The sequence below is a fragment of the Marmota flaviventris genome, chromosome 8 (assembly GCF_047511675.1).
Source record: "Marmota flaviventris isolate mMarFla1 chromosome 8, mMarFla1.hap1, whole genome shotgun sequence".
NCBI lineage: Eukaryota > Metazoa > Chordata > Mammalia > Rodentia > Sciuridae > Marmota > Marmota flaviventris.
The window spans coordinates 116,984,550-117,007,840 of NC_092505.1; the positions used below are offsets into that span (position 1 = coordinate 116,984,550).

Below are 23,291 nucleotides of genomic sequence, written 5' to 3' on the forward strand. Positions count from 1 at the left end.
TAGTAATTTCTGTCTCTTCCTCTGTAACATATCCTCCAATGTTTGCCTAAGCCAGGAATTCTCAGAATACTCCCATTTCATGTGGACTCTTTACAGGAAAAGAACCTTAGGAACTATTCAATGTTGGAATTGAGCACAACAGACCTGGTGGACACCCCATGACAAAGATGCTATACAGACTGATCATTTCAAAGAAAACTATTCAACTTAGTCTTCTTAAAGAAAATATATAGTTGAAAAGAACTTCTATGAACCAGCTAAAATTTTACTCCAGCCGTGGGCCTAAAAATCTTAATTATGGAATACATTTTTCTGTAAAGTCTTCATACACAAAATTTCAAAATAAGAGTCTTTTCCAACTGGTGAAGAGGGACCCTCCAGAGAGATTTGCTTCACAACCATGTCTCCCTTGGTTTCAGATAAACTCTACTGTGTATCTAGGATCCTTTTCCTTTATTCCTGATTCTTTGGATCAGTGCCTTTTTTATGTAGGCCGAAAAAAAGATAATGTGAAATATCTTTCTTAACCAAAAAAGGTGATCCCCCTCTCCCAGTCCTCAAGCACAGATATCTCAAGAGCTATTCCTTCCCTGCTTTAAAGAAACAGGGAGGTTTAATGTGCACATGTGAGACATTGAATTGCTAATTCAAATGGCACATTATTGATTCTAATTATATTTTCTTTTCAGAGAGGGGATGAGTTCTGTCATTTCATTTTTAGTGAGAAAGTGACTTACAGTTTTTTAAAAAATAAGTAGAATATTGATCCCTGTGCTTTGCCGCTCCACTTGGGCACAATTTCCCAGAGTGAGAGCCAGGCCTTTGCAACTCAGAGTTCTAGGGATATACTGAAAAGCTAATAAATGAACAAATGAATGAAGCACTGTATCAAAGGAGCAGGTTTGAATAAGATAGAAAAGAAATGCCCTCTGATATAACTCAGTTGGTAGAGTGCTGGCCTCACATGCACAAGGCCATAAATTCAATCCCCAGCACCAAAAGAGAGAGAGAGAGAGAGAGAGAGAGAGAGAGAGAGAGAGAGAGAGAGAAATGCACTTTGATACAAAGTTTATTCCCCAGGGTGAATAAATAGTTAACGGAGCTGGTAGCAGTGGCTCAAGCCTGTAATCCCAACTGCTGCTCAGGAGGCTGAGACAGGAGGATAATGAGTTCAAAGCAAGGCATTAAGCAATTCTCCGGGACCCTGTTTCTAAATAAAATACAAAATAGGGCTGGGGATGCTGCTCTGTGGTGGAGTGTCCCTGAGCTTAAGCCCTGGTACTCTCCCCCCAAAAAGTTAATGGAATAAAAGAAGTTACATTTCCTCAGAGGAAAAACACATCCGTTTACATTAAAGGATTGGATTTTTCATATTTAATAGAGTAGTATAAATCAGGAAAAACACCTAAAATAATGCTATTTTTCCCGTATTTGCTTTTCTTACTTCCTGTGTTTATTTACTCCTAACTTATCTCATTCACAAAGAATTTTACTACAGGAAAGTGTAAATCCAGGGGCCAGACTTATGCATAGAGATGCATGTCTTAGGTATTGCATGATGGAAAATTATTGCTGGACTCTTATTTTAGTAGACCATTCCTTTGATATCTCTGAATGAAAGACACCTGAAATATAGTTCATTTGCATACCATGCTCCACCTCCAGCGGTCACTTTCATAACTGGCTATTCATACAATTTGTTATTAATTATTGTTACATGACACTGTGTGATAGGACACATGAAAGCAATAATACACACATAGGTGTTTGTATTACTCAGATTAATGCAGCAAGATCTCTGGATGCTGCCTTCTCATATATTAATATTTAGGAGCCTTCCAATTAATTCCCCATTACACTGACCAAGCCTGTACTGGAGGGGTATGTGGAAATGAGAGCTCTCCTCCAGTACTCTTGGTAATGTAAGTTGGGACAAGTACATTGACGATCAACTTAGTGGTTTTTACTAGAGATGAAGAACTTCATATCCCATAAACCGGCAATTTCGATCTTCCACTTAGAGCTCCAAAACACAAGTCCTCATGTGCATGACAACCATGGCTTCCACCATGGAAACTACATCACTGTCCATAAAGGACAATGACACAGCTTGTGTTCATTAGTTTCATAAAATTGAATAACCACAGTGTTTTAATGGAATTGTATACATTGCGATGAATTTTTAAAAAAACATAATTTTAAGTGAATAAAATGTGCTTCAGATGCCATTTAAAATAACATTTATATAAATTAAGGAATAAATTTCTAGGCTGGGGTTGTGGCTCAGCAGTAGAGTGCTCTCCTAGCACCTTCCAGGCCCTGGGTTCAATCCTCAACACCACATAAAAATAAAAAAATAAACAAAATAAAGGTATTATGTAAAACTAAAAAATAAATATAAAAAAAGAGAAACAAATTTCTCTCACTTCATACATATTTGCATATGTACCTGTGTATATGTATAAATAAATATGTATTTATGTTGTGTGCGTAATTTTTAGGAACACATAAAATCGGAGGCAGAAGAACCATAAACCTAGTGAAGTATTCCTAAAACTGGCTCATCTGGTCCTTGTTCTGTCCCCACCTGTAGGCTTACATCCTGCTCCATTTTCCCAGATGCTACCCAGAGCATATCAGTGTTTTTGTTTTGTTTTGTTTTGTAACATGTAACATTGCTTTTCTATTACTGTACAGATTTCAACAAATTGCAATCGTTCCCCTGCAACTAAAAGAGACTATTTAGATAAACCTCTCTGCTATGAAAATGTAAAGTCAAATATCTAACCATTAAACAATGGGTAAAGTTCTGAACAATGGTGCACTATTGAATGGAAAACCCTCCAGAAACAGTTATGATATGTGCTGGAAAACTGCCATAAGCAGGGGATAATTTTCTAAGAATCATGTTGCAATTTTTTCTCCACTCTGTTGATAAGGACTGAGGCTGGGGGATAGTAGAGGCTTTTCTTTCAGGAGGGGCCAGGACAGGAACACAGAGCTCTCTAGGTAGAGGTGGAGGCCCATCCAGAAGAGTAGCCGGATGGACAGTAAGGAGTTTCCTGGGAAGGGTCAAGGCCTTTGACCTTAAGTTTTCTGAGATTCATTTTCAGGTTTTCTTTTTTAAAACTACAATACCATTCTGTGAGTTTTGGGTTTGGATTTTATCAGTTGACATGCCCACCTTGTATTGGCTGTTTCGTGAAAACCAAGTGAGGACCAGAAAAACAGCACTTTGATGGCAAAGTGAAACAGATGCCTTTTGAAAAGTTTTACCATGGCCTAGCATGGTGGCATTAGCCCATAATCCCAGGAGCTTGGGAGGATGAGGCAGGAGAATCACAAGTTCAAAGCCAGCAACTTGGGAGGGCTCTAAGCAATTTAGTGAGACCCTGTCTCAAAAAATAAAACAATAAAAAGGGCTGGGGATGATGCTCAGTATTTAAGCACCCTGGGTCCAACCCCTAGGACTCCCCACCTGGGGAAAAAAGAAAAAGAAAAGTCACAGTACAGAGCTGAGTGGATGGTGTGGCCTTCTTGAGAATTAGTGGTGGCCCTGGTTCTTTGCAGGCTGCAGGTGTTAGGCGAGGAGCACCAGTAGCAGGAAAGTAAAGTGGGTGGCAGCACCAATCTGAGCAGGAGCACAGGCAAGGCTGGCTCAGGGTGCTCAGATCAGGGTTGCTAGGCTGCCTGAGAGGACAGTGTCAGGACACATGAAACAGCTGAGAGTTTCAGCAGAGAGGTTTTTAGGTCCTCCTTCAGAAAGACTAAGGAACAGGAAGGACTAGAGAGAAGGCAGTCACAGATAGGTGAAGTCTAGGCCTTTAAAAGGAAATACACCAACTTTCCAAGGAGGCACATTCCTGTAATCCCTGCCACTCAGGAGGCTTGAAGCATGAGGATCACAAGTTAGAGCCCGGCTGGGCAATTTAGAGAGACCTTGTCTCAAAACATAGAAAGAAAGAAAGAAAGAAAAAAGGACTGTGGACATAGCTCAGTGGTGGAGAGCTTGCCTAGCATGCAGGAGACCCTGGTTTCAACCCCCAGGGAAGGAAGAAAGTTGATACTGCCTGGCAAGACAGAGGCAGAATGCACCAGAGAAGTAGTCAATAGCCTTTCCAGGTGAGGTGGCCTGGAAAGTCCCCATTGTAGATTAAATATTGAAAGATCCCTTCAATTATTTATATGGGTATATTCAAATAAAGTGATGTTTTACCTTGTATGGGTCACATGTGTTCAACTTACTTGGATTTTAATTTTTATTTTGAAGTTAGTGCTCTGCAGAAAACCAGAATGAAATAGTCAATTATAACCAGAGGTGATAAAGCTCCTTGTGTGAGAGTATAATTAATATCTTTGGATGAAATTTTTGCCAAAGCCCATGCAAATATTAAGAAACTTAAAACACGTATAGTTTCATTTAGAAATGCAAATCATATTATACATATTTTGCAAAATGACAAATAAGACAGACTTTTCAACCTGAAACATCAAAAAGTAGGAAAAAATTTAAAAACAAAAAAACTTCTCTTTGCCAAAAAAAGATCAAAAACTTTGACAATCTATGTCCTTTGAGGACTATGTTGAGTTTTTTTATTACTACACCTTAAGAAGCCACTTAACTATTTTTAAAAGCAGAAAGTGTTACTGGTAATGCAATAGAGCCTTCAGGTTTGACCTCCTTGAATTGAGCCACCTAGGGCAGATGACTTGGTAGGCAACATCCACAAGGTCACCTGGGCAGTGGCACTTAGAAATGCGAGCTATGTAGCCAAGCAAGGTTAGGGCATCTTTCCCAGTACACAGTGCATTCAATATCTGTATGTTTTGATTGATTTACTTTGTGAAGTTATTGAAGGTTTATATTTCCCAATGTTTCTAATTAAGCAAATTTAATTTTAATATGAAAAATAAAAGTTTACTTGTGTGCATAAAATTCAAAATACATTCTCTTCTTGTTTTCTTTCTTTTGGGGGAGGTAAGGAGTAGGGGACCAATCCTGAGAGAAAAATAAAAATAATGATGTCCAAATAATTTTTTAACTTTATTTTTATTTATTTATTTGTTTGTTTGTTTATTTATTTATTTATTTTTATGTGGTGCTGAGGCTCAAACCCAGTGCCACACATGTGCTAGGCAAGCCCTCTATCACTGAGCCACAATGTTCAAATAATTTTTAACATATCAAGAATTGCATTTATAATTGTGAAAATCGTGAAAATGTCTTTGGATGAAATTATTTCCTGAGAGGACAGTTTCAGGACACATGAAACAGCTGAGAGTTTCAGCAGGAAGGTTTTTAGGTCCTCCTTCAAAAAGACTAAGGGACAGAAAGGACTAGAGAGAAGACAGTCACAGATAGGTGACATCTAGGCCTTGATAAGGTGTTTTACTATCATGTCTGGCACAGGAGACTTTAGGAAATAAAAAACATAATCTTGCTGATGTAAAAGTGAAACGAAATGTGAACATTTCAAAACATACAAAACAACTAAGTGGAAATTAGACTCTTAAGATAAATGTCATATGCCTTCCTGTCTGACTTTTATTAATTTTGAGTATTTTCTTCAGATACCTAGTTGTATGATGGTTTCTGAGTAGTGATCACCTTTGGTGACAGATTCGTCTCCCCCTGTTGTCCAAACAGATAAAATCAAGCAGTCTAGAAACAGCGAGGCTCTCCCTTCCCGTTATTTGTAAGCTGACAGGAGGGAGACAGACACCTTCTGAAGTTTTATGCATGCTGTTTTCTCTCCTTGCTGCAACAAGAAAAGCCTTTCATTTTAACCTGGCTGTTTTTGAAGAAGTGACTCAGACAACTTCATGGCCTCTAAAGGTAAGAGTAAATATAGCCAGCTAATAAATTATCCTTCCAAATGACTAAAAACACAGTTATTGAGGTGTTATACTCAGCAAGACTGATACATTGTGGGCTGCTATTTGTTGCTTTTGAGTTTCTCATTTTAAAATTTTTTTACTTAAAGGAGTACACAGCATTAACACACACACACACACACACACACACACACACACTTGCACGCACACACTTTATCTCATAGAATGTAAAAATTCAAATGTAAAAAAACATGTTTGCTTTCATGAATTTAAATAGCAAATTTAGAAAAAGAAGAAAGCTTCATACCAAAAATTGAGAATGAGAAAATTGAATGTCAAACTTAAGGAAAAGATGAAGTTCTGAATTTAAAGGGATCTGAAGAAAACTTTTTGCATCTTAGTGAGAAGGCTTTTAAGTACAATTCAATAATTTTTAATTTCCCATTTGTTATGCAGACTATGTGATAAAGTATTTATACGAAGAACACCAGACTATGCAGTATTCAGGGAAGAAAATTAAGAATGTGTAATTGCTAGACTAAATTTGATTAACCACAAATGAATACTTCTTCTGGTTTATGAATTTAAAAATTTTCACAATTTCTTTGATAGTAAATTAATTTAAAAGAATCTAAAATATTTAATTTAAGCAAGGGAATCAATTAGGGACTTTGGAGACAAGGGTCTGGTAAATTTTTTTTATATCCTTAAAACTATAGAAATGCTGTTAGTGTTTTCTTAAGTTCTCAAAATATGTGGGTTTTTCCCCCTCCAGGGAAATAAGTTGCAATTTCCCAGAAAGCACTTGTGTAATTGTATAAAAATGAAACTGTAACATGCCTTTGTTCCATTGTCAGAACAAACATTTAAACTCAAGGCTAAAAGGCTTTAGCATAAAGAATTATGATTTGTATAATTGGTGGAAACTTTTAAACCTATTTAAAATAAGTCCGAAAGTTTATAATATCCTAAATTCAATTAATGAACTATTAAAATATCCATACTTCCTTTCTGAAAGCACAGTTCAGACAGTATTTAACATTAAACAAATAATTTATTCTTTCAATTTTTATTCACTGTTTAATATAGGCCAGTCCCTGAGAAAAAGAGGGAAAACTTACAGGCCAATTTTAAAATACATACAAGAAACAGCAAAATGTGAATTTTAATACATGCATACTTCATTGTCTATATTTAAAGGCAAGCAAAAACCTTGATCAGAATTTTCTTTCATTTAATAATAACACTAACACTTATTCCAAAACTCTTCATCACTTTATGAGAGTTACAGCAACACGGTAGCCTGTAAGGTAAAGAGTTGCAGAATACGTAAAATATTTATAAGCTGGTTATACATTTTTAAAAGAGTAGATAGAAATTCAAAGCCAGATAGAAATTCAAAGGATTTCCTTCTTCATCTGGTGGTCTGGGTCTTTGAAGAAACTTGTGACTAGAAAGCAATGCTATGATCAAAATGTGATTAATCTACCCCCAAAAAGCAGTGATGTTCTGTAATGATAAGGACTTAAGACTAAACTTAGAGGCAAAACTTTGAGTGGAAAAAGAACCCCCCTTCTGCAGTTTACTGGTAAAATTTAACACACGGTGTGGTTATAACACTGTAATAGGCCCAATAGTTCTTCAAAGAATTGAAGTAACAATAAAGCTATATTTTCAGTTAGAAATATTGTTTGACTAGATGATAATATGACTAGATTGTCATCATCATAGATCTAAACCCTTTTTGAGGATTTTTCTTCAAGTTTATGTGAAGACACTACTTGTAACTTCATAATGGTTTCTGGCCCATGAACCTATATTGTTGGTTAGCATCCCCCAGGGAATACAGGTGAGGTGGACATTTCATAAGCAGGTCCATCTGCACTACTAAAGCAGAGGGCAGTCTGAACTGGAGGACATCATGAGGAATCCTGAGGTCTGGAAACCCTGGTTCAGTATAAATAAGTACATTTAAGAACAAGTTGTCCTCAAATTGAGAACAAGTTTGAGAAAAGAACAAGTTTCTCTGGTGAAGAGAAACTACCTCCAGAGGTGATTGCCATGTAAACTGATATCTCAGAGAATGAAGCAAGTGATCTCAGGATGACGATGTCTCTCAACAGTTTGAGACAGAAACACAGCAATATTCCATTCCTGAATAAAGACTTTGGGCACTGAATCCTCTGGGTTTCAAGTGCACCAATGCTTAAGGACCTGCTGTGAGTTTAAAGGCCCGAGAACTTGGGAAGGAACGTACAGTCATTTGCCCAACACTTAATAACCTACTGCATTGTGTTACAGCAATTTACAAGATAAAATTGGAGCAATTTGACAATCTTTAAAAAAAACGGGGGGGTGGGGGTGGGGAGTGAGATAGATCCTAATAATCTTATTCCAGATATTGTGTTAGAAATTAATCTTATGTACTTTTTATTTTATTGGGAGGTGTGGTACCAGGGATTAAACTCAGGGACACTCAACCGCTGAGCTACATCCCCAGCCCTAGTTTGATTTTATTTAGAGACAGGGTCTCACTGAGTTGCTTAGCGCCTCACATTGCTGAGGCTGGCTTTGATCCCACGATCCTCCTGTCTCAACCTCCCAAGCCGCTGGGATTACAGGCATGCACCACCGTGCCTGGTCTTATGTACTTTTTAAATTGCAAGATAACATATGACCATTAAAATCCATAAACAGCACCCTGTTGTTTTGTTGTTTCTTAATAAAGGTGCATGCCTGTAACCACCAGCAAGAGAAAGATGTGCAACATTTCTGGCACCCCCTGAAATTTCTGTTTAGAACCATAACCCTGCGTTCCCATGTTCATTCCAAAAATGAACCTCTACTCTGAATTTTATCATGGTGAACTAGTTTTCTCTACATCATGTTTTTGCCTCTGTGTTTTTTGAAAATTAATGATGGCAGTGCTTTTGGCACTAATACTGGAAAAGGATGTCGATTGCCTTTTAGTATTTCCCAGATGCCGTTGCTATATTGGCACTTACCTCACCTCCCAATTCTGAACTAGTGTTACATAGTCTTCCAGTAGGACTCACACTTGGGATCCCATTTCAGGGCCCCTTCCCGAGAGCAAGAGGAGTTCGAAAGCTTGTCTTTTCTGACCGTCCAAGATCTAAGAGAAGTTCAGGATGGGATTTCTGGGAGAAGCAAACTGTTAGAGTATCATCAGCTCTATTTCAATGGGGTCAAATGACACATTTTTCCATTTGGTCATAATAGTTGAGCATCTCCTGTAAAGATTCTAAATGTCAAAGACCTGTACAAACTTAGCCATCCTACGTTAAGAATAATAAGCCCAATTTCGTCCCGCAGCCTTCACATTCAATAAATAAATGGATCATCTGGCAATTGTCCTTCATTAACATTATATGTACACCCAATGCTAATGAGCCTGTCATTGCTAGAATCAAATTATGTCGGTATCCAAAAGGGCATTCCTCGAGTGTCTTTATTTCCTCATCATTTTTTAATACCCATCCAGTTGCTCATTCAGGGTATACTTGAGTTTTCTTAGTGATAGGAAATGTATTATCTTCAAAGGAAATAATGCATTTTTTAAAATTTATTATTATTATAGTTGAGATGCAATAGACAGAGAAAAAAATATGCCTCTTGTATTAGTCAACTTTTCATTGCTGTGAAAAAAATATTCAACTAGATCAACTTAGGGGAGAAAAAGGTTATTTTGGCTTGTGGTTTCAGATTTAGAAAGGGGACCAACTTTGTGGCTCTGGGCCCAAGACGAGGTGCACATCATGGTGGAAGGATATAATGGAGGAAAGCTGCTCAGCTCCTGGCACCATCAGGAAGTGGAAGTGGGGATTTCAGGGGCTACAGGAAAGATGACCCATCTCCTACAGCCACAACCCACCTCCTACAGCCACACCCCACCAGCCTACAGTTACCACCCTGTTAGTCCATTCACACTAGGAAGGATGGATTGGTTTATAGCTGCCATAATCCAATCAGCTTACCTCCAAACATTACTGCATTTGCATAGGAGCTTTGGGGTGACACATCGCATCCAAACCTTAACACCTCCCATAAACATACTTTCATGAGTTTGGTGTCATTTTTTAATTAACAGCATTGTGATGTATTTTTACTGATATATATGTTACTTCAATATTAATATGTGCACAATGAGATATAACACTTCTTCAAAAATTTTGAGTAGGTATTGTAAATTTCTCTTTTGTATAAATCCAGAACCAGTTTCCTTGTCCCTTCCATTCATGTGTCTTTAGAACAGTCAGAATCACATGCACCTATTGCATAATGAAATTGCAGCCAACTAGATGAACAAATAGGACAGTGGTCCCATGAGATTATTGCCTACTGATGTCTCAGCCACCTTCCTTTGTGAACTATACTTTATGGTGTTCACACAATGAAATTGCCTTATGACACATTTCTCAGAACATCAATCTACTGTTGAGCAATGCTTGACTGTACTTTGTTTACATAATAGCCTCTATCATTTCTGAAAATAAGTCTTTGTTAGTCATGCTCCACACCTACACCCAATCTAAAACAACACAATGCACTAGCTAAATCTACCTGCAAAATTCTGATTCTTTGTGGAAAAAGATGAGAAGTGAAAACACTTTTAGTCTTTGAAAAAAGACTCACTATCCAATGACAGAGACACCCAAATGATAGTTACATGAGAAGAAAAAGAGCAACTACTAGGAGCAAGTCTATCATTTATACTTTAAAATTAAAAAAAAAAAGACTTTTGTATGCATCATGCTCAGGCGTTATACATAATATTATGAAGAATAATGTATAATAAATACATTAATAGTATACCCTATAGTAAATACATAAATAACATCCCTCCATATTTGAAGTTCCAAATCTGAAATTCCTTTTTCTCTGACTTAGGGGTCAAGTGTTAGTGGCAAAAGTGGTGTAAATTAAAGTAAGGCCACTAAAACAAGAGCTGCAAGAGATTATCTGAGCTAAGAAGTAACGTATTTTAAGATGGAGTAAATGAGTTGGCCTTAAGATTAAATATGTGTTGAGACTTTCATTCTCTTGCAGATGCACATATCCCAAAAAGCAGAGGGCTGCCTCGTTTTCTTCCTGGAGCTCCAGACACAGAGCAAAACCCTAATCCAGGAAACCAAGAATGGCGGCCAGGTCTCACTCCACCAAGCAGCTTCTTGTCAACAGTCTGCCTCCCCCCTGGTCTAGAATATTTAAGCCAGGTATTTACATCTTTCTGTTTCTATGAATTTTTCCCCTTAAAATTAATACAAACTTGATTTCTTGCTTTTTAACCAAGTTTGAAAGATCTTGACCAATAATTTGCTAATGTGAGAAAGACATTATAAAACATGAAATTATAAAATATTAATTTTAAAGTTATTTTGGAAGACATTTGTTTTATTGTTGCTTCTATTTTCCTTATTTACTTGACAGAGTGATGACACTAAGTATTTTTGATAGAGCTGTTTAGCACATTTATCTACCTTATGTTCATTGCTCAAGGTGTTGGGAAATTTACCCTCAAGGAATTGTCTCATATGCTTAAGTCACTTACCGCCATTTAATTAAAGAATATTTATTGAGTATGTGCAATACTCGAGGCATATAAAAAGCATGAAACCTAGTCCCTCTCACCCAAACATTCTGCATTATTTTACAACAGGCAAAACAAACAAAATGTTTATAAATAGCACAAGCCTGTGTACAAAATCAAGGTGAACACAAACTTGTAAAATATTCAGGGATACCAAGGAGAGAAATGTTATACTTCAAAGAACATGGGGGCTTCTGCAAAGAAGTGAGAATTCAACCTCTTCAACTGAATCTCCAAAAGAAGATGAATATCCGAGGGAAAACAAGTCATCAAATTAACATTATCATCTTCTGATACTGTGCATCTCTAGACCAATGGCTCAAAAGATCATATTACTATTAGGTACAGTCACTGTTCTGGTCATTGGAAAGGAAGTAGTGATTCAAACCTTGTAATAACTCAGTCTGAAAAGAGCATCATCCAAATTACATAGCAAAAAAAAGCAATTGCTCTGTGTATGTATATGTGTATGTATGTGTGTGTGTATGTATAATTGCTTTTGCATTTTATCCTATCAAAGATTAGAATCACACTAATATTGAGATGTCAGCACATCTGCTGCAATCTTCAGCTTGTCTGGCATTCTTTCAACTATAAAGTCTCTCTCTTTTATCAAAATCAAATCTCTGTGTTAATTCCCTTAAGGTACAAAAGATGTCTGTTATGCCCGATAGGGTTTAAGCTGCATGCAGCATATGTTCCTGGGAAAATGTTTATAATTGCAGATGCCTCCTCCAGAAACCCATTGGCAGACAAATGTACTTCAGAGACTGGAGAGCTCAGGGAGATGTGTAAAAGAGCTGGAAAAGCCAACCTACCATCTTCCATCTGCAGAAAGGATCAGCTGTAATAGCTGACTAGAGTTGATTAACTGCTGCAAGCTGTTTGGGAATGTTGTCAGACAAGGTTTTGCCAAGTATAAAAGTGATATACCAGTGCCAGAGGGCTGAGGTTTGATGATCACATATGGTCATCGCATATCCTTCTTCCACCCATGAATGATGACACACCCGGGGCCAGATGCTTGACACAAATACAATTTTTTTTTTTTTTTATAATTCAATGAATAGACATATGAACTCTTTGGCTTCAATCTAAAAGGTAGAACATTTCCTAAAAATAGATTTTTGCTAAACTTTTTTCAGAAAACAAAATATACCACAAAATTATCAAACCGTTTACATGGAAAGGGAATGATAACCTACTTTATACTAAAAGACATGTATCCACTTTAAACCACATACAAAAATAAATAAGCGTTTCAAAGGTGTTCCATCATGGATCTGGAAGACACACGAAAACAAATGAATTTTTAGGTGCTAATTTTGAACTAAAAAATCCATAAGTATTAAACAAGATCATGAACATTTGGTGATATTACATTTTCGATAAATAAATGAAGTCTATAATAAAAATCCTTATATATATTAAAATATTAAATGATTATTAATTTTTATTTTATTATCTATGAATCAAACTTATGACTATTGAGAGTATCATTTTCAAAAACAAAGATAAACATACATATATACTTACATAAGACATCAGTTAAATCTAAGAACAAAATTAATGGATGCTTTGTAGATTGGATTTGCATTCATAATAGTCAATGGCATTTTATTCTGTGGTGTAAAAGAACAATTATCACAATTTACTCACCTATAGGTAAGAGTAGTAAATTAAAGGCACACGTAATTTACAATTTATTTTTGAAATACATATATGAAATGAAATAAATGATACCTGTAAACTTGATTTAAAATATTTTAAAAAGAATTGCATCTGAAGCTGAATATCCACGGCTGTGATTGTGTTTTCATTTCTACAGCTCTCATACTTAAGGAATAATTTACTTGCCCTGACACCTGAATATATAATTCAATCTGTTTAAAGTTTGCAACACTTTCTATTTCACCAACCAATAGAAAAGGACGGAAAGGGCCCATTTGGACCTTGGTTTATAAGTGCCTCAGGGCTATTTAAAGGAAACTACAAGAACAACCTAAGTCAAGATGCTCAAATCCACGAGGCTTGTCCACAGAGAGAAATCAAATCCAATCTTATTACAGAGGATGAGGTAAGTATGAGAGTGAGGAAAACACAGAGGAAGGGCATGCAAGCTTTAGAGTGTCCCTTAAGAATTCTTTCCTCTTGTCCCTTGGTCTAGTGATGGCAGTAAAGTGAAAGTCGAAGGCACGTCCAAACTGGTGGCCCCTTATGTACGCTGTGATCTTGGGACATTTCCTGAATTTTTCTGGAACTGTTTCCTCATGCATTAAATTAGCAATATCTATCTGAGTTTTTGTGAAGATTATATCAGAGATTAGGTTAAAATATGTAGCACAGTCACTAACCCCATTGTAGCCAATTAGTAACAACCACAACATCAGAGAGGTACAATTTCCCTTTTCATTGTGAGGTCGCTCTCAATTGATAGTTTCAGATTTTCAAGACTAAAATTCAACTCATGGCACCAACATTCAGAGTTCCTAAACTCAAGCACCTTAGACCTGACCCCACAGATCTCAATCACTAAGCTACTTCTGCACAAATCCACTGCTAAATAATCACATAGACCCTTTTGACACCTTTTCTTTTCCCACGATTCATCATTTTCCCAGATGTAATGCAACACACTACAAAAGACTTTTCTAAGTTTTTAAGAAATTGTCTGCCACAATTGTTGATACGGTTTTGGAATAAAATTATTTTGAGAAAAATATTTTGGGAATCTTAAAAAATAGTCCACATGTAGTCTTTTATCAATAATCAGATTTAAAAAGAGGAAATGGTATAGATTTTATCCCCAACTCAGGATATACAAATGAGGGGATAATGTAGCTTCAAATTTTCTGGGTATGTGGTATTCAATCGAGAACCAAGTTTTATCAATCATTGGCTTGGTTCAACAATTCCTGGAGTGTTTATTAATGTGATGCAAGAATAAAGCACAGAAAATTTGGAGGTGAAATAGAGAGTGAAACATTAGAAAATAAAATGATCATCAGTATTTTCAGTGTTCATAATTTTGCTTAGTGAATTTCCATCCTTATTTTATTTTATTTTATTTGTGTATGTACTGGGCATTGAACCCAAGGGTGCTTTGCCACCAAGTCACATCATCCCCAGCCCTTTTTTCACTTTTTATTTTGAGACAGGTCTTGCTAAATTGCTTAGGGACTCACTAAGTTGCTGAGGCTGGCCTTGAATTTTCAGTCCTCCTGCCTCAGCCTCACAAACCACTGGGATTACAGTCATGCGCCACTTCGCTCAGCTCTTCTTATTTCTCTTAAAAAATCATTTTGCACTACATACTTTTTAATGTCATTTCTTACCTGTCTTGGATAGCTTATGTGTGAAAATTGATCTCATTGTAATTATGTTACAAATTTATGTCACTATTCAGTAGCAAATCTCTTATTCTGCTTAATAGATATTTTGTTGGGATCTACTGGTTTCTTTCTTTCTTTCTTATTTTTTTTTCTTTTGCAGCCCAAAGGTAAGTGAATGAGAGATGTTCATAGTATAACTTCTTTTAAAATTTAATTCCATCACTAAGAGGAAGGAGCTGTGACTGAGGAATAGGGTTTGAAGGGAGAGGTTAGTCATTCAAATCATCATTGTCACTTTATTTCTTTGAGTTTTAAAACATCTTAGGTCTTATTATTCAGAGATTAATAGAATTTTTTTCAAAGGTTATCTTCTTTTCTTTCTCTTTCTCTCTCTCTCTCTCTTTCTTTTGTTTTTGTTTTGTTTTATTTATTGTGACAGAGAAAGTTAGCAGAATTAACCACTGTTGCTTTTCCTATTCTTGGCAATTGTTTCCTTCAGTTTTAAGGGTTCCTGTAAAATTTTTGTGTGAATATAAAACATTTTATCCTCTTCTTAATTATGAAATGTGAGCTGTTTTCAACCATTCTAATAGAAAACATGACAATCATCTGTTTTGTGTATTATAGTAAGGCGATTAATAGTAATCTCTCTGGATGTTTTCAAAGCATTGTGATGTAATTCTTTTTGTTTCCTTTCTATCATCGTTTCACAGTTAGACCTGATAATTATACACCAGCAGGTGGAGCTTCTCGGAAGTAAGTGTATTATCTTCTACATTTATTAAAATTGTTGAAAATATTTTAGTTCTCAGAAGTTTCTTTACATCTAAATATGTTCAACTGAGCTGGGGATGTATCTCAGAGGTAGAACGCTGGGGTAGCACATGTGAGGCTTGCCTAGACCTGGGTTCGCTCCTCAGCACCACATAAAAAATAAGCAAATAAAATAAAGATATTTTGTCTATCTACAACTATAACAATAATAATAATAATAATAATAATAATAATAATAATAATAATAATAATAATTTGTACCATAGAGTTAAATGTATAGAGAGAAGAATTATATCAAAATGAGCACTTGGTCTTTTATTTAATAAAAGCACCAAGTAAAAGAATTAGTATGATTTAAATACAAATAGAAAACTCTAAGTCTTTGGTGCTATTACTATCCAAATTCTCACATTACATTTAATGTTAAATAAAAAAATGTATTTTAGCATTCCCAAAGATGTTAGTCATTTACATTTCTTAACAGGTTCAGAAATGGAAATCAAGGTTGAGACTAAACAACAAAAATCTACCAAAATTATAATACACCACGGTTTTATCGGTTCCTCAGTGATTCACCAAACAGGAAAATTATTTCTCAGGACACAAATATATGAGGATGACTAACTGATTTCAAATTACTTAAGTGTTTTCTGTTCTAAATAGTCTATGTTATTCCTAAAATGTTTCAAAATTGAGATACATTATTAAATGGAACACAGTTGTAGATGTATTACCAGATAGAGATTTAGACACAATCATCACTATTACTATAAGTTGTCCCAAACTTGCATAACAATGATGAAGCTATTATTTGAAAAGTAGATTCTGGATAGCATTGGTTCTTTAGCAGACAAGTGCATGAGTAGTAATAGTTTGGCAATCACAGTTAATTAATTACATAGCTTTGTTCTCAGATTTTACCTTGATAAATAGATAAGACCTCAAATTTTAGAGCATAGAAATAGATTTGTATAAAGAATAATAACCTCTACTTATTTTAAAGGGTTGATACTGACCTAAACATTATTTTATAAAATAAAATAACTTTTTTCTCTATTAGTGATACTTGGCACTGAGACTTCTAACAAGTATGAGATTAAAAATGGCTTGGGACAAAGAATTTACTTTGCAGTGGAAGAAAGCATTTGCTTCAATCGTACTTTCTGTTCCACTCTGCGATCCTGCACCCTGAGAATCACAGATAACTCAGGTCGAGAGGTGATCACAGTAAACAGGCCCTTGAGGTGTAATAGCTGTTGGTGCCCTTGCTACCTGCAAGAGGTTAGTCTCTGGATTTTTCTTTTGTTCAAGGTTAGTCATTGTTTCTTTAAGTGATATGATATTTGTCTGGAGCTATGGAACAATTAACCTTTCCAGTGTTAATTAGTATGTTGCTCTTTAGGATCAGAAGAGCTTGAGGATTTGGGGAGTCACTAAATTTTTCCCTTTCCAACCAAAGACAGGTAGCCTCCATCATGTTAAATGGTTAAGACAGCTCATGCACATGAGATGCACCTCTTGGACTTCTATACTAGATATATTGTTGTGACATCTATACACTCCACCCTGGGCAGATGCACCCTTGTCTTCTGCAAGAGTAGTAAAGTTCAGGAGGTGCTAATGATGCTATTAGTCTAGAGGCAATGATTCAGTCATTTAATCATAAAATACAATAGCTTTTTATCATTATTTAATTGACCTATAGCAATAACTTTCACTGACATATTAATTTAACTTGACACCAAATTTTTCCTTACTTTATTGACTTTTATATGTCATTTCTATGAGCTAGTGAACAAGTTTCACTCTGCACTTTTTGTAGTTAAGGAAACTGGGGTTCACAGAATGGAGGCGCTTGTTCATGATCACACACCAAGGGAATGTTATTTGTCAAGCTTGATCTAAGTGTCCTGATCCAGTCCCCAGATTCTCTGTTGAAGTCCTGTATCCTAAGTATTGTTCTAAGTGTTATCAAAAGCTCTGTCCTTGGACCAATGCCAATCCAATAACAAGGACACAGTTTTGAGAGAAAGGAAAAAAAGTTTTATTACTTTGCTAGCAAAGGAGAATCAACAGGGGACTGCTGTTCCAGAGGTTGTGGTTCTCCCCACTAGGAGGAACAGGAGGTTTTTAAAAAGGTGATTCAAGGGCTCCATTCCATATGTTCTCTGTGTTAATTTGGGAGACAGTCATTTCTGAGATCTTCTGGTGCCATCCCCAAAGTCTGAATTAATTTGTTCCTGTAGTGGTTGTGTGCTCACGGACACATAACTCTTCCTAGGATGGGGAAGAAAGGTAATTCTGTTTCCCCTGAGAGTAGGGAGGGGGAGAGAAAATGGGGGGGAAAGAAAGAAACGTCCGTTTTTAAAATAAGTCATAGTAGTAGAGCAGCAAATACTATATTTCAATCATAAAGTGGAACACTGTTACATAAGTACAAGGGCAATAAATATTCAAACAGAAGACAGTTACTTAGGGAAGTTTCTAACAACATCTATTGAAGTTATTTCTCTGACTATTTATGAAAAAGTACCTGGCTAAACCATAAGATGTCTCATACACGGAGCCCAAGAATTTGCTTTTGTGTGTGTGTGTGTGTGTGTGTGTGTGTGGTGCTGGGGATTAAACCCAGGGCCTTATGCATGTGAGGTAAGCATTCTACCAACTGAGCTATATCCCCAGCCCTGAGAATTTGCATCTTTTATGAGGATTTTGAAGGTTAATATGCCCCAAGATGTTGTAGTCTGCATAATAATAATTATGTGTCCATGAAATTTACTGATAATTGATATTTTATAACATAGTAGCATAGTGGAACATAAATTAAGATAAAATGTATCTTGATACCCATTAATATTTATTAACTTGGTCAAAAGTCCAACCAATTATTTAAAAATTGATCTCGGAACAAATATGTCATCCTTAGCAATTCTATTAAATTCACCTCTTTGTATCTAAGAACACTATAGATGTGCACATAAGACCGTGAATTCAGTAAGGAAAGTCTAAAGGATATTGGATGATGGAGAGCTGATTTAACTTCAAAGCCAAAAAATTATATTTAAATTTGTAAGGAACCCTTACTTATCATCATACAGAGGAATTTGATTTGACTTCCATAGATATGAAAGGGTAATGGAGTCAAATTACACTTTGGAAGGCATGAACCTTACTGTTTGTTTAATAACTGTAACTCTGTAAAAGGAATTTTCTTTTAATCAAGCACAAAGAGGCTGGAAAAACTTGTGAACATTTAATGATTGGTAAAGGAGGCTTCAAATAGACATGTGTTGTGGCAACAACTGAGAGGAAGTCAGTGGTGAGTTACCACAAGGTGAATGGCTATGCTTGACCAGCTGCCTGAGATGAAAGGTATGAAGCCAGTGGGCTAGGTCAGACATTATGTTGCGGGGGAGGGGACACTGGTTGACATCTTTAGAAGCATATATTTAGAAATATTTGTAGAATACAAAAAATGATATCATAACAGCATATACTGTTTAGAGGTAAATTTGTATTAGAATGTAATTACAATATAATAACCTTTAAAAATCTCATTTTATCTTTATCTTTTCTGACAGTTAGAAATCCAAGTCCCTCCGGGTACTGTAGTTGGTTATGTTGCTCAGAAGTGGGACCCCTTTCAACCCAAATTCACAATACAAAATGCAAACAAAGAAGATATTTTGAAAATTGTTGGTCCTTGCGCAACATGTGGCTGTTTTGGAGATGTGGATTTTGAGGTATGATTGACATAATGAATAAAATTTTTTACTTAGGTCTTGATTTTTTGCAATATTATTTATTTTTTAAAATATTCAAATCATGAAATATCCATGAAATAAATTTAGAAAATAACATATTAGTGAAATCTAATAAATCAATATGTTCCACACCAACAATAACTTAAAGTTGCAGATGCTAGTTCAACAATTAAAAAAAATACTATAAATATGCCATCCTGGCCATGACATCTGCAAGCATTTTTTAATTTTTTAAATTTTAATAAAAAATTAATAATGATGATCATTATTAAATATACTAAAAAAATATATATTTTTTTGCTTTGAAGCTAAAGCTAAAGTACACTTTTCCTAAAAGGGTACTTAGCTATTCTATCTCTTTTCTTAAAATAGTAAGTGCCTTATTGTTTTTGATCTAAGTTTTTGAACACCAAGCTTTCTGTATATAAAGTTACATTTTTTTTAAATAATCAAGTTTTCTGATTTTGAAAGAGAGTGGTACATCCTAATTTGGGTGAATTAGATTTATACAGAATTACAAGCATACATGGTATAAAGCAAATGTGTACAGTTCAGATCACCTAAATTATGTGTCTTCTTCTTTGTAGACCTGATTGTCACATAACCCAGTTTAGATATCATTTCAGAAATGCATTCCATTAAAATATTTAAAAACTATGATTGTAAGAGTTGCTAAATTTCATTATAAAGTAATCCACTCTCAGTTTTTTATAAATGAATGTTAAAAGAGATAATTATAAATTCAGTTAGTAACAAAATGAAATATCTTTACAGATTCCTCTAGACATATATCTGTAGGCAGAGGAGATAGCTTCATTTCAAGTGTATATTTATTTTTTTATTCATTTTTTCAGTTTTCAGACTTCCAGGAACATTATTCATACATTGCAAAATTTGCAAAGTGAGATGGGCTAGTTCTACCCATTTTGAAAGGATTTGGTGTGGCTTTTTAAATGGTTAATATAACTGAGGAGAAGTAAAACATAAGCTTTAGTATCGATGGTATAGAAATGTCCTAGGTAACATTCATTCTTTTCTGTCTTCTACCACTACATGGAAAGCGAAAGACCATATTAAATAACTTTCAGTGTCAGAATGGGAAACAGGGAAAAGAAATGCATAGTTGATAAAGTTGAATTGTAGACTCTTTCTAGCTGACAAGGTAGTCTTTAGTGTCAGATTATGATTTCCTTTAATATACATTAGCTTAGAGTGTTTTGTAAAGTTAAAATATGACTTAGGGTTGGTTAAAAAGGAATGACAGCAAATATCTGAGTAGAGTGTAAAGTAATTTAATAATATGTAATAATGTTTTAATAATTATAAAATCAACTATAAAAATGTTTAAATTCACAAATTTTCTGGGGAAATTATTTTAATTATTTCTAAAGCTTTCTCAAACATATTTTTGTATATATATATATATATATATATATATATATATATATATATATATATATATATATTCAGGCTTAAAATCTGCACCATGGTTAAAGGAATTACCTTCCTGTTTAGGCCATATAATTGAACTGCTGCCATCTTGTGGTTTCCTGGACTTAATTATTTATTGCTATTATATTCTCCATCTGCATACAAAAAGGGAAAAAAAATGATGTTGGATTAGAAAACTATCAGAGAAGCATGATTTCTGAAGAATAAATTAGAAAATTACATTTACAGTCTTGTGCTTATATAAAAGGAATGAATAACATGAAATGATCTTTGGAGATGATGAATAAATTAATTCATATCTCTCATGAAGTAAGCATCCTGGAAAATGTGCAGTCATCTCTTTTTGCCTTCAAATTTGATAGCTCTTGTCTTTTCAAAGGTGAAAACCATGAATGAAAAGCTTACCATTGGGAAGATTTCAAAGTACTGGTCAGGATTTGTAAATGATGTCTTCACAAATGCGGACAACTTTGGCATCCACGTTCCTGGAGACCTAGATGTGACAGTCAAAGCAGCCATGATCGGTGCTTGTTTTCTCTTTGTAAGTGTGGTCTTGGGGGTTTGAGTGATTTTTCTTCTCCTCACCTGTTCATTACCACAGAGCTAATCCCAGTTTACACAGTTTTGACCTACAGGATGTGTTTTGTACACGGAAGTGTAGTTTAGGACTAATGTTCTTCATAAATCTAAATTTAATAGCCTTCATTTCTACCGGGTGGCCCCACTCCAGCTGCCTAATGGCCCTCAGGGATTTATGCCCTATGACATGGTTCTCGTCTTTTTCTCATAAACTGAGTTTCCTTCCCTTTCAATGTCAATTTTGATTTTTTTTTTACTTATTTTCACTTTAACTGACAATATATAAATATAGATGTCACATGATTTATCCTGAGTAAGAATCAGAGCAATTCCATTGCTTAGCTCTTAGCTAGGTGCTGTTCAGAATGAGAAAAGTGCAGTTTTTTAAAATTCTTTATATTTGCTGAATATAGACACATGAGATCCAGAGCTTCCAATTGCCATCATAACAAAGATATGCCCTTATTCTTACTTTCCAACTTACAACATTCTTGAAACCATTTTTGGATGTGTGGAGACTGGTGGCCCAATAAGTCAAGTAGCACTTGGGCTAAAATGCTTGGTTATCTTATGATCCTAACCCCCCTTGAACATCTCCCTCTACCACTTCACTACCACTTACCATGCTCACAAAAACTCACAAAATTTTTCAACAAACCAACATTCTTCTCCATATTTTCCTGTTCCTCAGTTTTAGGATCCTAAATCTTATGGGTTCTGTTAATGTACACAGCTGACAGTCCTATGCACTGAGTCTTTCCAGAACACTTGGAAAATACATGAACTAAGAAGAATACTGTAGTGACATCACTGCTAGACACTCAGAGCTTATCACAGAAATAGATGGATAGAGATGGGGACAGAGAGGGACAGAGCATCTAATGGAGATACATATTCACTGGGAATAACTAATAGCTGACATTCACTACTTTTTTGTAAGATTATAATATTATAAAACATTCACACTTTTTTTGGCCAATGTAGGTTTCAAAACAATTTCTTATGCGATTTTCCAAGATAAATTATTTGCTCAGATTCATAATTCATAATTTCAAAATAAATTCATAATTATTTGCTCAGATTATGAATTCGTAAATTCATAATCTCCTACACTGACCTAAAATATCTACAATTGAAGTCTGCTGTCTTGATCAAATTTCGACTGAGACACAGTGCTGATTTAAATGAGGTTTCCAAGTTATTTATATTCTCAAAATTCAACATGTAAGTGTCATGAAGCTTAAAACTTTTCAATTTTCCTCCTACTGATAAATCACATGTTGCTGGAACACCACTGGGAAATATAATTGCTTTATATAATCAAAGCTTACAAGTCAGACTCTTGATCCTAATTGTTGCCTTTTGTAAATTCACTCATACCCAGTTTATTTATTTGTAGGATTTTATGTTCTTTGAACATTCACTAGCTGGATTATAACAAGCAAGATGATGAAAACAATAAAATATGCAGAATATATTTCAGTGAGTAAAAGGCAATTTGAATGATCTCTTTCCCTTTGAAGATGTCTATATTTGACGCTATCTAATTCTTTTTCATTTTATTCTAGATATCCCTTGGGCCCTGGATTTCATTTCTGAATGGTTTGAGTATTTTTCTCTCTTTTTTTGTAACAAAATGTTAATTATTATATTTATTAAAACATAATTTAATGAGGCAATTATCCAGCTGTGAATGCATGACAGCTAAATACACAATTACTGGCCTGAGCACAAGGTTGCTTTGAGAGATTACCATTCTTTCTTTTTATCCTTTTGAAGTTATTGCAATGGTAAGCATGAAAGATGAGAACTAAGGCTTTCAGAATCACTGATGAAAATTCAATGTTTAGAGAATACTTTGAAGTTTTTTCTGGTACTAAGGGTAGTTACTAATCAAAAGGACTGAATGTCTAAAATTTTTTTTTTCAAAAGTAGTCCCTTTTGACT

At 35.1% G+C, this 23,291-nt stretch overlaps 1 protein-coding gene across 1 annotated transcript; it reads left to right on the top strand.

The window, feature by feature from the left end:
* The first annotated feature begins 5,755 nt into the window (after positions 1–5,755).
* Positions 5,756–22,813, top strand: Plscr5 (phospholipid scramblase family member 5). Its single transcript, XM_027934033.3, has 7 exons — positions 5,756–5,836; positions 10,903–11,069; positions 15,489–15,531; positions 16,610–16,830; positions 19,131–19,292; positions 21,145–21,306; positions 22,744–22,813. The coding sequence occupies exons 1-7, from the start codon at positions 5,824–5,826 to the stop codon at positions 22,780–22,782; spliced, it is 807 nt and encodes a 268-aa protein (XP_027789834.1). The 5' UTR covers positions 5,756–5,823; the 3' UTR covers positions 22,783–22,813.
* The last annotated feature ends 478 nt before the right edge of the window (positions 22,814–23,291 follow it).

Coding starts and splice junctions, on each gene's coding strand:
- Plscr5 (XM_027934033.3), top strand. Junction 11,070..15,488: donor GTCTAGAATATTTAAGCCAG/GTATTTACATCT, acceptor ATCGTTTCACAG/TTAGACCTGATAATTATACA. Junction 15,532..16,609: donor GCAGGTGGAGCTTCTCGGAA/GTAAGTGTATTA, acceptor TTTCTCTATTAG/TGATACTTGGCACTGAGACT.